This window comes from Carassius gibelio, chromosome A14 (genome assembly GCF_023724105.1).
Source record: "Carassius gibelio isolate Cgi1373 ecotype wild population from Czech Republic chromosome A14, carGib1.2-hapl.c, whole genome shotgun sequence".
NCBI classification, from domain to species: domain Eukaryota; kingdom Metazoa; phylum Chordata; class Actinopteri; order Cypriniformes; family Cyprinidae; genus Carassius; species Carassius gibelio.
Window position 1 is genome coordinate 7010376 of NC_068384.1, and position 16906 is coordinate 7027281.

Consider the following 16906-nt stretch of genomic DNA (forward strand, 5'->3'; position numbering starts at 1 on the left):
AATGAATAGGTTTTTACTGACTCATTCCCCCAGCTGTTTGCTTTGGCTTGTTACTATGTGCAAACGGTCCATCTGTGGGCAAAAAAAGTGAACACTGGCTTTCATTTACAGGTACTGGTTCAGACTACAGCTGCATGACAGCGTGGAGCTCTTTGAAATGGAAATAACAAAGGCCTCGCTCTCTACTGCACCTGTGGAGAGTTTACACGTCTGTCTAACCTTACTAAGAGCACTCAACTCACACACTTCAAATACTTCCCTTATTTGCAGCCACATCATATAAACAAGCTCTGCCTCTGGCACTGGGGGAAAAAAAAATAGCAAAAACTTTCTGAGAGTAAAGATCTGTGAAATGTAAATCACACTATAAATAAACAATAATAATGCAAGAACACGTTTCAGGGTTCATATGCAAAGCCTAATATCTCCATATACAAATAATAAAATAAATATTTAATACTATAAAATAAAATAGATGAGTAAAGTTTGTGAACAAACTTTGAAGTTGGCTTGAGAAAACCTAGCCTGAAAGTTTGAAGCAATTTTAAAAAGCTTGAAGTTTAGATTATCATCCGGATTAGCATGTTGTATGTTGGTAACATGATTAGTATATTTTTAACATGTTGCTAGCATGATTATCATTTTGTTAGCATGATTAACATGTTAGCATGTTGCTAGTATGTTGTTGATAACATGAATGGTACAACATGTTTAAGTATGTTGCTAGGATGATTTAACATGTTGTTCTAGGATAGTCATTATGCTTTGCTAATGACAGACAGCTTAAACACCTTGATTAGCATTTTGTTAGCATGTTGCTAGTATGTTTTTGACACGTTTAAAAAAACATGCCTGAAAAGAAAACTTCCATATTATGAAACATGACACAAGGACAGAGAAATCTAGAAGCTAACCTAAACCTAAGCCCAGAATACACTGAACCATGGCTCCAGACTGCGACCAAATGAGCGCATTTTGCGACCATTTTTTCTGCCGGTGTGAATAAATATTATGTGCAGTCAATGTGGTGTGAACCGCGATGCCTAACTCATAAGCGCTGCCATTTCTGTCGCATGTGAGAAACATCAAACGGCAAACGAAACAAGTGTGTAACAAAATCCCACTACTCGTTTGGGCTGAACAGTGCGGACCGTTTATCAGCGTTTCTACAAACTTTAGAAAAAGATATTTAAGCATTTTCAAGCATTTCACACAACTATTTCCAGCACTTTAAAGCTCTAAAAATGATCAAATTTAAATGTTTATTTTTATATACTAAGAGGTAAACCAACATTTATTTAAAATGAAAATAAAATTACCACTATAACCAGTAGATGGCAGCAGAGGAGCACTTATTGCCTTTAGTCTTTTTTACTTTTTGCTTTATATTATGAAATTATAAAATCAATATTATAAAATATCAAATCATCAATTAATTTAAAATTGATGCTTTAAAGTACCTTGAAAAACACAGCAAGTAAAGAGCACTCCTTTTATAATCACTTATGTTGTCAGTTCAGTTATATAAGTAGAATATACAACATACATTTTGCATGTTACTTTTGTTAATAAAAGTACATTTTGTATGCTTTTGACCACGTGACTTTACTTTCAAATGTGCATTAGCAAGAAATAAACATTTGTATTATCATTAGTAACTGCACTTAGTAATGTAAACAAAATAGAAATTTTATGATTAAATTATCTTTATTTTGATACCACCCAACACCCAGTGCCACCAAATTTGCTTCTGACGCCACCTTCTGTAGAGTTAACTGGCCCTGGTGCCACTGCTCTCAAATGTTAGCATCTATAAAATGCTTTCATATGACCCAACACTTGAGGCCAAGTCTATTACATCAAGCAGCTTAATTTAGTGTTAAGAAAATCTATTAGAGGATAGTAGCAGATGCTAACTGACATAGGAAAATCTAATTTGCAAACACGAACGCTTTCATGATGGTCTGTAAGAGTAGCTGTACATGAAGCCGTCCCACAGGATGATGGGCTGGAGCGTGAGGATAAACTCTGAACTGGACGTGTCTGAGCTGTGAGGGTGACAGGGCCGGAGCACGGCCTCTCTAGGAGAAGCATTAACAGAACAGGAACAGGAAGTAAAGCATGTACATACAGAGGAGCTGACCGCCACATCGCCTGCCTTAATGACTCTGTTAGTATTGATATTTCTGTCTCTCTGCCACTAATGGAGGCAGAAGATTAGCTGGTCCACAGTGGTATGGGTGCCACGGCTCCTGCTGTGTATTCCTGGACAGCAGGTCTGAATCCAAACCACATAATTAGGGCTTTTACTGCATGGCCATTTTTTCACACAATGCAAAACTGCAACCTGCCAAAGCACATTCAATTATATATGATCATGGTTTTGTTTTAGTAAATGTAACTGTTTTGTTGACAGAAAAGTTTGTTAAAGAATAGTTCACCTAAAATGTACTCATCCAAGATGTAGAGGAGCTTTTAGATGTTACTTTGTAAAGAAACACTACACGTCTGCACACATACGTGTTCCTATAGACTTAACATGCAATAGGAATGTGCATAATGTCACCGTTTACACTAATTTGCATTTTTGTAGTTTAGACGGAGACATTAACTGTATTGTTTTCGAAAACTAGCAAGTTTACGCTAAAATTTGCATTTTTAAGCCTTCATAACGCTACTGTTGTATAAATAAACGGTCAAAAAACAAAAAAGGTAAATTTTATGGATTAAACACCTTAATCAGATTTGGAGAAATGTAGCATTGCATCACTTGCTCAGCAGTGGAAAACAGCTGATAAAAACATCACAATAATCCACAAGATGGACCGTAGTGCTGTGGATTACTTGTGGATTATTGTGATGTTTTTATCAGCTGTGGACTCTCATTCTGACGGCACCCATTCACTGCAGAGCATCCATTGATGAGCAAGTGATGCAATGCTACATTTCTCCAAATCTGATGAAGAAACAAACACATCTACATCTTGGATGGCCTGAGGGTGAGTACATTTCCAACTAATTTTATTTTTGAGTGAACTATTCTTTTAAATAATCTATTAGAAACAAGAAAGTCAGTTTCATTTTTAGTACAACTGTTGTTCTCATATATTACGAAAACATGCCTCGTTTGATTTCAGATGTTACAAGATATGAGTTAAATCATTAAAAGAGTCTTATGAAAGGAAAACAATATCTGTGAAAAAGCAGGAAACAAATATTCTCATTAGAAACACATTTTCGCCTCAGTTGTGGTCTACTCAGTCTGAATATTTTAACTAGCTGTAAATAAATAAGGTCTTAATTATATTGATCTAGTTTTACTTACAGCAATTAAATGTAGAGAATTCTGTGCTGAATTTAAAAGACTCTGCATGCTTGGATGATCAATAACTCGTATTTTATGTAAACATATTTAACAAATCAAATGCAGTAATTGCAGTTAGGGTTTAGGGTTAGGGTTAGTATAATCAACAAAGTTCATGTGTTTGGGTGAAGAGGAAAACCCCTTATAATCATATGCCTGTAAAATCTGAAGGGTAAAAAAAGGATTTTTCAAAGGATTTGATTTTGAAAGGGAAATATTAATCACAGCCAAAGGAACAAACTTTCAAAGTTGCAGCTTTCGATCCCACATAGAAAACAACCAGGAGCAAATCCTGTGAAGTTGTATGTCCAGTGTGACCAAGCAAAGGAGATAAAATGAGGATAAAGAAGAGGTACAGCTCAAGGTTTTCAACGCACTGCTGAGAAAGACTTGCATCATTTTCAGCCTATGATTCCTTTATTTCTACTGTGTGGAAGAAAATCTTATAATCTAAGGAATAATAAGCATTTCAGGTTCTTTCAAAAACATTCAAAAATTTTCACACCCCAGATTTCTGAATTGTAGTGTATATATTTGAATCATCACTGAAGATCAGGGGCTGATGGGCCAATGCTAACCAGATAAAAATATGGAAAGAATGAGAAGGATGTGAGGATGAGTAGTGATAAACTGCATTCATACACTATAAAAGGGTTAGACAGAAGGAAACCGGATCACCATGTTAACAAATGAAGAGAGACGTGCATAAAAAAACCCACTCCCTTATCTGAACCCAAATCAAAGCAGACATGAAGTCAACATTTGGAAGATCTAAACCCATACTTTTATCTCAGCAAGATCTAAAGTTAGAATCAGGTGCGCCAAACCAGATTAGAGAGAAACTTGAGTTGGGTGGAAAAATCAAAACAGGTTTCCAATCTCTCCACAGTCTGAAATACCGTCAACGAATACAGAACATTTCTAACGTTGGCAATCTATCTAGGACAGGACATCCTTTAGTAAGTCTTGCCTCAGCTTGTGTCAAAATGCCCATCCTAAAGAGACTCTGCCCTACATGAAAAGTCAGGAAGCAAGCAGCCCCTGCTCTCGAAAAAGAGTACAGATCCATGAGTGCAGCAGAAGATCATGTAAAGGTGAAAATCAGCAATGTGTTCTCCATGGAAGAGACAAAAATAACGCTGCTTGGCCACACTGAAAGATAATAGAGGTGGGCAATATTGCAAAATTTGGTATCGATCCGATACCAAATACATATAGGGTCAGTATCGCCGATACGATACTTAACAAAAAAAAAAAAAATATATAAAATAAATAAATTGTGTAGGGGAGTGCTGTAGTCTGTCATTATTTCTGAGGTGGATGAATGATTATTTATTTATTTATTTATTAATTAATGTATTCAAGTTCACAAAATTATTAGTTATTAGGCACTGTAGAATTTATTCTTTACAGCCTTTTTAAGAACAAAAAAAATCTCTCCCTTTTTTCTGGTTTAAGAACAAAAACAATCTCTCCCTTTTTTCTGGTTTTAAAAGCAAATGAAATAAAGTGCACACAATTATTACTGAAAAACAAACAAAGAACAAATATACCTGTGCAATTACATTCCCTGAGCCCCCCTTCTGGACTTCAATGTGCTATCATCCGCTTTGCTCACTGTTCGCTGCTCCTCGGCGCGTTGTGTCAGTGAGTCACGTGACGACACAACAACGAATCACAGCAGAGCAGCAAGAGGGGGAGGAGTAGCAAAGTGGGCCCAGATGTAAAAGCAGCGTTTGTTCAGGATTGTAGAGGTAGAAGACACGAGCAAAGTATAATGAACGCAGATGAGAGATATTTAAATTAAAATATCGATTCAATTACAATTGTATCGATCCGATACCAATACCAGAGTTGGCATCGATACTAACAATATTTCGATCGATCCGCCCACCCCTAAAAGATACAACATGCAGTGGAAATCTGCCTTCGACTAAAAGTCGAAATAAGTCGAAGCTATTGAGTTCGGGTTGGGTTTCTGAAACACAGCAAGGCCAATCTGACATCATACAGCCTCCCACAATCTCAGTTTCAGAGTTTGTGGCACCATCTTCCCTGTACACAACACGCTAAGCATTTCAATGGTGCCTGGAAGACTCAACGTTTGATACACCCATGAATACAATGACTACTAATAGTCAATGAACAATAAACTGGGTTAAGAGAAGGTTTTTGACATTAAAGACCTTCACCTTTAAGTCTGTAGTGTGAGAAGCTTGAATCAGGCTGCTAGCCCATCTCTCTTAGCAGTTTAAGAGTAATGTGTGACGGTTCTGTGTTGGGCAGGATGGACGTAGCCCTCTGTTGAGGTCTTTCATGTGCCTCACGGCAGCAGGTGCAGGTCTGCTTGTGCTCTGGCACTGAGGTAATAGGCGCTGGACTGATGAATTATGGGACCTGCTCTCGGCTGGCACACAGCACATTAAGCAGGCTGAGAAATTACAGACCTGTTCTCCAGGAGATGCAGCCTGTTAAAAAATTAGAGCTGGAATGATATTTATTCATGGCACCTATAAGACAGATGATCCTCACAAACAAAAAGGCCTCTCCAGATAAATAAAACAATACATTTGTTCAGAACCTAACCTAGTTTAATCAAAAGTAGATTGATCAAATACACAGTTTCCCAGCGCTGGATCCACAGGATGGTGTAGATTGAGGAAAGGCAGGGGAATACCCTCGGGCGGTAAATCTTAACTGAGATTATTTACATTTGTTCTCAGAGCAAACCCAGGAAGGATTTTCTCAAGCCTGAGGAATAATAGATGTGGAAAGTACACCCATGTTTTCTTGTCTCAGCTCTGTTAACATCTACTCCAGAAGAAAACTAACAACTTTAGAGACTCTGAGCAGTCTCTTAAATGAGAAGATATGCAATACCCTTTAAATAGATAAGCTTGAGTTAAGGAGGACGATATATGGGTGTACTGTGTCAACACACTCTCATTCACAACACTAGCTTTCTCTTCTGTCCACACATATCACTTATTAAAACCAAACTGCAAACGTGTTTTATTCAAGTCATCACAACCAGGAAAGCATTAACATATGACCATCTATCCCTGCTTTTACATATGAAGAAACGATGTTCTGATTGGCTGTCACATATCCAGTCATCTGATCACATCACATCACAATAACTGACCCTTTACCGGGAGTTTGATTGACAGGCGATATGACCAATCACAACACAGAATCTGCCATTTTGTCCGACAAACAAACCAGACAGGAGTAGAACAACATCGGTGGACTTGAACTTGAAAAATATTAGTTTAAGTATTTGCTATTGACTGTTCAAATGCAGAGTTTTGCTTGTTGTGTGTGTGTATGTATCACAGTGGAGTCAGCGTTCTTCATCACTGTGTCTGTCACACCACTCTGTTCCTCTTTCAGGCTTGAACTGATGGTAAAACTAAGGACATTATTAACTTATTAAAAGATGAAGTTTGCGATTAAAGAAAAGGGCATTATATTTCCGACGAGTGCTTGCAGTGAGTGCTTTCTCAGTCCATTACGCAGTGGAACGTTTCAATTTTAACCATTTGATGGAAAATTATATATGGTGCATTATAAAAATCTAAACAATTTAGATAATAAAATACCTAGAATTATTCACAGCATTTTGAAAGCCCACAATAACAATGTTGAGCATGTTCATTACTCTATTACAAAACATCGGCACATCTGCACACATCATTTTCACTGCCAGCGTGAATGGATTTTTCAAGAAGATTCTCTCTCTCTCTATATATATATATATACTAGGGGTGTAACGATACGCGTATTCGTATTGAACCGTTTGGTACGAGGCTTTCGGTTCGGTACGCGGTACGCATTATGTACCGAATGATTCGTTGGACTAATTAATTATATTTGAAAAAAAAAGGAAGTGAAATATAATGATATGCGTTCAACAAGGTAGCCCAATAACCCAAACGACGTAACAGGCAACGCCCCTGACACCCCCGAAGAAGAAAAAAACACCAACTTATATGTTTATGTTAGGCTACTCCGTCAGGCGCTCGCTCACTCAGTACGCGCTGAAGGCTCGTTGCAAAATGTCTAATGCATTTAACAGACCAGAAATTGAAGATCCTCCAATAACCAACAGGTCTGGTGTTTGGGTGCACTTTGGATTCCCTGTAAGCTATAATAGTGATGGCAAGAGAGTGGTGGATAAAAAAAAAACGGTATGTCGCATCTACATGACAATAGGGCACACCAGCGAAAAAAAAAAAAAAAAAAAACACCAGCGGGAATACTTAAAACATGTCAACTCATTTACGCCGACATCACCTTAGTGTGTCAGTATCTGGGAAAAGGCGAAAAAAGGAGAAACATACACGCAACAAACTATCCCTGCAGCATTTAGGCAGACATTTCCAACGGATTCAAACAGGGCAAAAGACATCACCGCGGCGATCGGTAGGCTTCATTTACGTTATAGCCGCGGATATGAGACCTTACTATTTACCATTCATTCTGTCATCACCATTATAGCTTACAGGGAATCCAAAGTGCACCCAAACACCAGACCTGTTGGTTATTGGAGGATCTTCTATTTCTGGTCTGTTAAATGCATTAGACATTTTGCAACGAGCCTTCAGCGCGTGCTGAGTGAGCGAGCGCCTTAGGGGCCGTTCACATATCGCGCCTAAAACGCTTTCTCCTCCTTTCCAAAGCGCTCGGGCAGTTGCGCTCCTGAGGCGTCTGCCTTTGCTAAGCAACCATGACGTGCTCTCTCCATGAAGACGCAGAAATTTCAGCAAAGGATAAATGGATTTGCAGCTCTAAAAATCTCTTGCAGTAGGCTAGCTTTGCTACTAAATTTATTTCAAATTGCAATCCATATACAACTATGATCAGCTGCTCCTTCATCTTGGCTGAGCTTTCAATGTTGTTACGGGAAAGGATGAAGCTGATTGGTTAGTTCTTGTCACATGACCCGTGGTGCGCTTGCGGCATTCTGAAAAGTTGAGATGTTTTTAATTTTCGCTGTATCTAAAACGTACCGAACCGAACCGAACTGAACCGTGACATCAGTGTATCGTATCGAACCAAACCGTGAATTTTGTGAACCGTTACACCCCTAATATATATATATATATATATATATATATATATATATATATATATATGTTCTTTTGTGTTCCACAGACAAAAGTAAGGAATACAGGTTTGGAACAACTTGTGTATTTGTAATGTAGTATTCTGAAATTCTGCTGAATATCTAACAGTGAAATCTCCTCAAATTATGCAAGAGAAACAGAAAAACAACCAATAAAATTTATGGCAAAACGCAAGAACAGCTTTTCAATTATTTATTGTGGGATTACTTTGAACACTTTAAATATTGATGCTGCATGCTGGATGTTCCACTAATAATATGCAATGCTTCTAAAACTTAGATTCGCTCTGGGCAGCTGCATTAAAAGGCAGCCATCAATCAAAAGAGCAAGAGAGTCAGCCTGGCAAACGCAAACGCCCCCCTCAGAAGCAGCACTGAAGAATGACACAGTTAGACGCTGTGAGGCATGTTGGCTATTCTCAAATGAGGCATGCAAACCATCTCCCATTGAAATAAGTCAGCGTGTCTCTGTGGGAAATCTGCAACTGAAGATCTGCCGTTTCACACTGCAATTCACCCCTGACACTGGCAGGAGTTCTGGGGGCTGGAAATCACTTTAACCCACTAAACCAGAGTATAGAGCCTGAGCTGTGCAAAGATCTGCGCTGACAGATATGATTTTGGCCTGTATAACCAACATTTTCCTCATTTCACTGAGATTGGGAAGGGATTTAACAGCCACACAGCTCTTTCCAAACACCAGATGTGAATACAGCAGCTCCACATGTACAAAAACAATGCATTCACTATATATATTTTTTTTTACAAGAAGTTCACTAGTGCAATGGTGAGATTTGGTAAATAGAGTCAAACAATGCCCAGTTTCAAGAACTGTGTTAAACTGAATGCCAATGGATTACCTGCTAAAGCCAGTCTCTTGCTCAAAATCCTTAATTCGTCTCTCAAAAACAAATATCTGCCATCAGATTGACAAGTCCTTGTGTCATAGTTTACGGACAGTTTATAAGACAGTCAAATCGTTATTCATGTTGTCAATACCTGTACTCTGAAGGGATGTTCTGATGTAAACTACTGTATTGAACAGTATGCCATATGCTTATGTATGCCATATATCCATGTCAAAAGTACACATTTACACATTACTGTATGTGGGATATTGACTGAAAGAGACTGGATACAATTCCCAGTTACACTTTTACTAGTAGACTGACCAAAAAAAAAAAAACCTTTACAATGCCATTGTGATATAGAAAAGGAAAAATAAATATGGACACAAATATGAAAATAAGTCCATTTTCAGAATGTGTCTTCACAGTATAAGCTTTCCAACTAAATACTCATGAGATGAAGATAATTTCAGAAAGATGGTTTATCATTGGTTTATCATCTACATTCTCAACATTAGTTAAGATTCACTTGCACAATTTATGCCAAATTGACAAAAAGTTTAATAATAATTTGTAAAAATAAAAATAAAAGTGTGCTTGGCAGTTTATGACAACTAGATTAACCATTTTGCATTTAATGAATTATATGATGAACTAAAGACTAGATGTTTTGGGGGGTAAGACCATTGCACAGAAAACTGTATAATACATTTTGAGCAACATGACATTGGCAGCTGATAATGTAGGAACCTGCAGATAAATGTGCATAATCAATTGCATGAATGTACAAAAGCAATCGCAACTTGTTCAAAAGAATGAGAAACTGGTTTTATGATGTGTATAAATGACTAGATGATGTGGAGGTTGTACAAGTAATTTTGAGAATTTCATTTTTGATTTGAGAAATGCACCAAAGTGACTGAGAAAAACTGTAAATTCCTACAGCTGAAGCATGATGCAAATAACATTCAGCTCACAAGAAGCAAGCAGTCGATTCTCAATATGCGCTCCGCAACACAACATAAAACTAATATAATCTATTATAATCTACAAAACGTGAGGCATTCACATTTTGTGAAATAATGGTCTGAAGAAATGGGAAATAATACGGTCCCAGTTCTTTTATTTCTAGTAAAAGATTGACTGATTTAGCAAATGGCCAAATGGTTGCAAATAATTATGATTCAAGAACATACAAATATATTAAGTGTCCAGTGAAAAGATGGACAGAGAAATTAGAAGGACGGGTGGACGGATGGACGGACAGATAGATGGATGGACAGATGGAGAGATAGATAGATAGATAGACGGATAGATAGACAGATGGATAAATGGACAGACAGACAAGACAGATAGATAGACAGACAGACGGATAAATGGATAGACAGATAGACGGACGGACGGACGGACGGACGGACGGACGGACAGACAGACAGACAGACAGACAGACAGATAGATAGATAGACAGATAGATAGATAGATAGATAGATTTGACTGCCTTGGGGAGGGAACATGTGGAGGAACCAGGCGCGCTGGAAGCTGTTTCATGCCGGGGGGGCTGAGAGCTGGGTTGGAAAATATGTGACGTCATTATGTTGTGACTGACGACATGAAATTTCTCTACTAGTCTTCACCCCTGGCGTGATTGTTACTGTTTTATACACAAAAATTGTACTTGTACTTTGATGTTTAATAAAAAAAAATCTCTGTACTGTTTAGGCTATGTGTTGTAGCCATTAAAGAAAACACATTTGGTTTCATATATGTTTAAATATTATAGGCTAATGTAGTTTTCTTATTTATTTAATCAATGTTTATTATGAAAGTGAGCATGCAGCATGAGAAAGATACATCATGCGCAATAGCCTATGAGATGTGGAGTGGGTAAGACATGATTTTGACCACTTTATTGAGTTTTGTTTTGTAGAAAGACTCTGTTTAAGAGATTTTCGTTTTGTATAAATTGTATCTTAATTTTGATCAATATTTTATCAACCCATTGCCTGTATTTAATAAACAAGCAAATATATTAGCAGACGTAATAAGGTGCCGGCACATCACTTGTATTGCACGTGAACTGGAGGGCGCAGAAACTCAGCTTGTGCCTCACAGACAGTTTTGAGAAATATAGGCTATCTATTATAGAAAGCTTAAAAATGTCTACTTTTAAACGAAAATATTCAAAACGAAAAGAAATAGGCTACTCTCTGAATATGTAGGCCTAATCCATATGAAATGTGCATTTCTCTCTGGCGTTCATGGCGAGTCTGCATCGTCTTTGCAGCGACACAGAAAACATAATTTTATTAATAAACAATTGTCTCTTTGCTATTTTTGACAAATTCATAATCATTTCTTTGTGGCAAAATTATGCATGCGGTCGTGCCCTTGAGAGCGGCTAGTAAACGCCCATTATTCTGATCGGAACAAAGCATGACATATTCTACATTTATTTCATTTTCTCCATAGAAATGAGAGGCCAAGTCACAAGTCAAATAATTTTTTTATTTACAATAATAGTGATTGTCGGAAGAGATGGCTTCGCTTTGGCTTCAGGGAGAAAACGCCACTGAGAACGGGGATGGTCATGACATCCTTTGTTTGAGAAGAATTCCCATCAGTATTTTTACTTTTCTTAACTGTGTTACCCGAAAAAAAAGTCTGAAATACGTTTCTGCTGCTTATTGCTAGCCATGACCAAACAAGTGTGAGGTGACGGAAGCATTCCTGAAGAGGCTAGGTTAGTCTTTTATCAACGAAATATTAAAAATAATTAATCATTAGTTTATATCTTATACACTTTTTCTTAATCCCACATTAAACACATTATGTCTGTTTACTTTTTATTTTTTTCACGTTTTTAAGTACAATATTAGGTTAGTTCACAGCCCCCCACCAGGGGGGCTGATGCTATGACGGGGGGGGCTGCAGCCCCCGCAGCACCCCCCTTCCCGCGCCATTGGGAGGAACATGTATTTGTGGCTTTAAATCACGATCATACAAGAGGCAGAGTTCAGCTGGAGTCTGTTCTAATTAGCTTCTTTCCTGATGACATTGATCATAATATGAGCTCTGCATGAATCCTGCGGAGCTGCGCAAGTATAATGTATCACACAACAGACCCACATTCCCTGCCTAAGGAGAGCGGAAATATAGAGTGGCATAAAAATATGCTGCGGTTAAGCCTGTGGATCCCCCCCCCCCCCCAAAAGAGAAATAACACACATCTCTCTTTGATGCATTCACAGCAGAAGTCTTATTTATACTGAAGAATGAAGAGTCACAGGTCCCCATGAAGTGAGATCTGTTCAACAGCAGAAGCTGAGAAACCTGCTTTGGAGGGGTAAATGCTAAATAATAAAGTCTAGAATAACAGAGGATGTGGAGGAAAATATTTACAAAGACATAGGAGTCTCTTTTTAATACTAGAGAAGTGAGCAAAAGTGAGCTAAGTTAAGAAGTGAGAGTGTCCATACTATATTCCTGTGAATGGAGAGTCAACAGAAGTGGGGAGGTTTCATGTTGTTCTTAAATCTACTGTAACACAATCTGATGACATCGCTAGGGTTTATGAAAAACCCCTTCTTATGGCTCATGAGAGGCCAGCCAATTAGAAAAACCAACATCCCAAATGGCGCAATCCAAAACCATGCAGCTCAAAACGGTGCGGTGTGCAGACGCTGTCTGCGGCATGAGACGACTGAAGATGCTCGAGAACAGCAGGTCAGAGATTCTGAATAATTAATCAGAGTGAAGTGCAAGCCAGACCGAAGCCAAGTAAAACCACACAGTACTGTGTACTCGTCTAAGATACACTGTAGTAACAAGGGCTGAGTGATACACTGAATATTCATTAGGGGTGTGTGATACTGACAAAAAAAAATGGTATCTCAATTTTTATTATATTTTATTTTATTTGTGAACTCACAAAGCTCTTTATATTCTCAGTGGTTTGTTAGTTCACACATTATAGGACATTATAGGGTTGTTAACACAAATGAAACAAAAGCAATTTTTGAACAGCAAAAATGGCACAGAAGAGGCATCTGAAGGGGCATTTCGATTTATAACAGAGTTGGCATAAATGCAATATGCCAAATGCAAAAAATTAAATATGAAATCGAAACTTCCAGGCTTAATGAGTAATTGAATCATTTTTTAAATATATATATTTGATTAAATCAGAAAGGGCGCCATCATCTTTATGAACAGGTTATTAATAATTAACTCAAATGATTTATTCCAAAACAATGATTCAAAGAAGAGCTTTGACGCAACAGTTCTGCTCTGGCTTTGTTTGGGGCCACTTCTTATTTTTTTGCAAAGCGAGTTAGATACTCAACAATCGCACACTGTTAAGAATTTCTTTTTTGGATAAATATTGCTGATTAGAGTTATATTTACAATTTACAAGTTTACGGTATAAAATACTGAAAAACAGATGTTAATTGGCATCAGTTGATGTTTGGTTGAAAGAATTTTTAATTTACTGAAAAAAAACCCCAATACCTTCAATGGAAGGTATAATTTCTTTAGCTATAATTGCACAATCCTTGTAGTTGCTCATTGTAAGTTTGCACTCTGTATTTTAAAAGAGGCTCACTTCATCTCTCTGTTGATCATGGCATCAGCTGTGGGTAATGGAGGCGGGATTTATTAAACCATTGGCTGAATGGACTACTCAGTGTCATATTCATAAACGTATATCTCCAGCAAAGTTCAGGAACAGAATGGAGTTTGTGGTGAGTTTAGTTTGGCGGACTGTGGATGTTGGAAGCAACAGCTGCTACCTCTGTGTGATTAATGAGGTCCGACTCGAGGCAGACAGTCCTGCTCTTCCCTCCACCTCCAATCAAAACACAGCCTGAGCCAATGCAGACTGAACAGAGCATAACAACATCACACAGACCCAGTTCTCCCCGCAGCACGGTGGAAAGGACGGGTCAGCAGAAAGCTCAGATCAAAGGCTGTGTACTTTATATACTGCCTCCTGCTAAGCAACCTATGGCAATCAAGGAAAGTCAAGAAATATCTATATGCTGTGACACCCTGATTCAAGGCCTTCATCTGTATTCTTCGAGTCTCTGCCAGAACCAAGAGGAGGCAAAAGGCTCCCAGAAATCCCGGCGGCGGGACTGTTTGGAATAAAAGACCCACAGTACTGATGGAGCCAGGACACATTAACAGCACTAAGAGCTATTTCATTTAAGCTCATTGCATGGCTCACAGATCAATAGTCTTAAAATAAAATTGCCATCAGCATTTCTCTTCTCCCAATGCCAGTCTATAAACCGCTAGGCAAACTCCACATTTCGCTCTCAGGCAGTGATCTCGGCAAATGGGAGCTTGAAACGTTTGTGTGGCGGCCACGTAAACAGTGCAAATCAAATTTGATAGAAAAATAATGTAGGTGGCTAGAGCATCCCCACGGCCCAGTTCATTTGAAACATGTGCCTATAGCATGCCACATTTGCGCATATATATCTGCGACTGCGCTGCTGCAAATGTGACTTTAAATAAGATGAAGGAGGTGATTTACCAAACTCCACAGAGAATGGACTCTAAAACCTGAGAAGAAAAAAAACACATGCCCGTATAAACTGCACCGGGTGTCTTCACTGATACATATAGCCCATCATTTTGAATGATATTGGAGAAAGAACAAAAATTAGATGTTTGCTGCCTGCTGGATGACCCTCTAGTGTTTTCATTTCAGCGTAATGAAAATCCATCCGTCTTGCAGTTGCATTTCTTTCTAATCTCTTTGGAATTAAATCGACGCTTCAATGGCATTTTGGATCGCTCACCTTTAGCGCTCACTAATAAACGATGCAGTGCAAATAAGAAATGAGCTCTGAAATGTGTGCAGTGGATGTGTAGGTTTAAGTGACTCATGCGCACCAGCTCCATCCAGCTGGCATTACACAGCCCCGGCTCCCAGCGTCACACAGCCATTCCTTCACATTGTGCTGCCGACTAACCAATGAGATGAAAAAGCCCTGAGACTAATTGGCCACTCTGACGGCACTGTGGGAATTTGTTTGAAGTTTCACACTGGTACTTTCACACTCTTGCTGACTCAGTCGAGCGCTCTGCTTCTGGCCCACAGGATGCATCAGCCTCAGTCTCTGGCTAATACTTCAGACCAGCAAACATACAGAGATCTTTTGCAGTGCGGTCCATACTGCAGCTTATTTGATCCCAAAACAGGTCATTTAGACAGAACCGGAACATTATACAACCAGCCTACAGTTCTTTCTTCACAAGATGATTATGGGGTGAGTACATCTGAAATCTGAAGTATGGTGAGGTGATAACTAGTAGCTTACCTGACATGATGGGTTGTCCAGTCATGCTCATGGGGGCCATCCCGAGGTTGTTCATGGCAGTCGCCCAAGCATTAGGGTCTGACATGGGCATGGCTAAAGAGTTGGAGTCCATGGCAATGTTTCTGAGCCCCTCTGAAAGAGAGAGAAAAACATAATCTGTGTTTATATTTAAAAGTGTTTGCCTCTGTCTGGAATTTGAGTGACCGGAGATCTCAGGGAAGAATTTATTACTCGATAAACCCATTTAGTCCACATTTATGAGCAATTTTTTTTTTTATTTAAAGGGGTCGAAGATCAAAAGTTTGGGGACAGTGAAATATTTTGATGTTTTGAAAAAAAAAATATCTTATGCTCACCAAGGCTGAGCTAAAAAAAAAAACAACAACAAAAAACAAAATACCTTTTTATTTTGCATTATTTCATTTTAAAGGAACATTTGAATACATGTTAAAATGTACTTTATTTCTGTGATGTGCAGTTGTATTATCGGTATATCATTCTAATATGATGATTTACTGCTCTGATTATTATCAATGTTGAAAGGAGTTGTGCTGGTACATTTTTTATGCAGGATTCCCTGATGAATAGAAAATTCAATACCAGAATTTATTTGAATGAGAAATCTATTGTAACAATGTCAAAGTCTTTACTGTCACTTTGAATGAACATGTTCTTGCTGAATAAAAGCATTACTCTGTTTCTGACCCCAAAAAGCACATTCAGTTACATTTATTGATTTACTTTTATTGACAGGTTTTAAAAGACTGAGCTGAGGACTGAAACATACTGAAATGTTTGAATTGAGAGAAGAAGATGTCTTCATTAGCTTAACACATAAAACGTGTTTTATTATGACAAATTGGGAACTTCTTCTGAGAACTAAATTCTATACTAATTAACCATCACTTCAGAGAAAACAGACGGCCGTTTTTAAGGCATAACTACTGCCAGACGTCTGATACTTCAGTATCGCCCACCGAAAGAATGAACACTATAAACAGAGAAACAGAGTTCAGAAAGTTCCCATATCTGAGGTGTGACCTCTGGGTTTACAGTGTGTGTGTGTGTGTGTGTGTATGTGTTTGTGAGAGCATATGCTTCCTGTGCGGAGTGGGCGGGAGTCCACAGAGGAGATCATTTCCACTGACTACTGAGAAAATGTCAACGTGTTTTGTGGTTGGTCAGAGTTAATGAAAAACAGCAGTGATAATTAGTTTTCAGGTTTTCCAAAGGGATA

General features: G+C 38.3%; 1 protein-coding gene across 7 annotated transcripts in view; it reads right to left on the reverse strand.

Moving 5' to 3' along the window:
- The window catches only part of LOC128027371 (ecto-NOX disulfide-thiol exchanger 2), a 255254-nt gene that overhangs the window by 49148 nt on the left and 189200 nt on the right, over window positions 1–16906 (reverse strand). For all 7 annotated transcript variants that reach the window (XM_052614932.1, XM_052614934.1, XM_052614933.1 and 4 more), the window contains one exon: window positions 15670–15801. In XM_052614932.1, the coding sequence (XP_052470892.1) occupies window positions 15670–15801 (132 nt within the window). The remainder of the gene's footprint in view (window positions 1–15669; window positions 15802–16906) is intronic.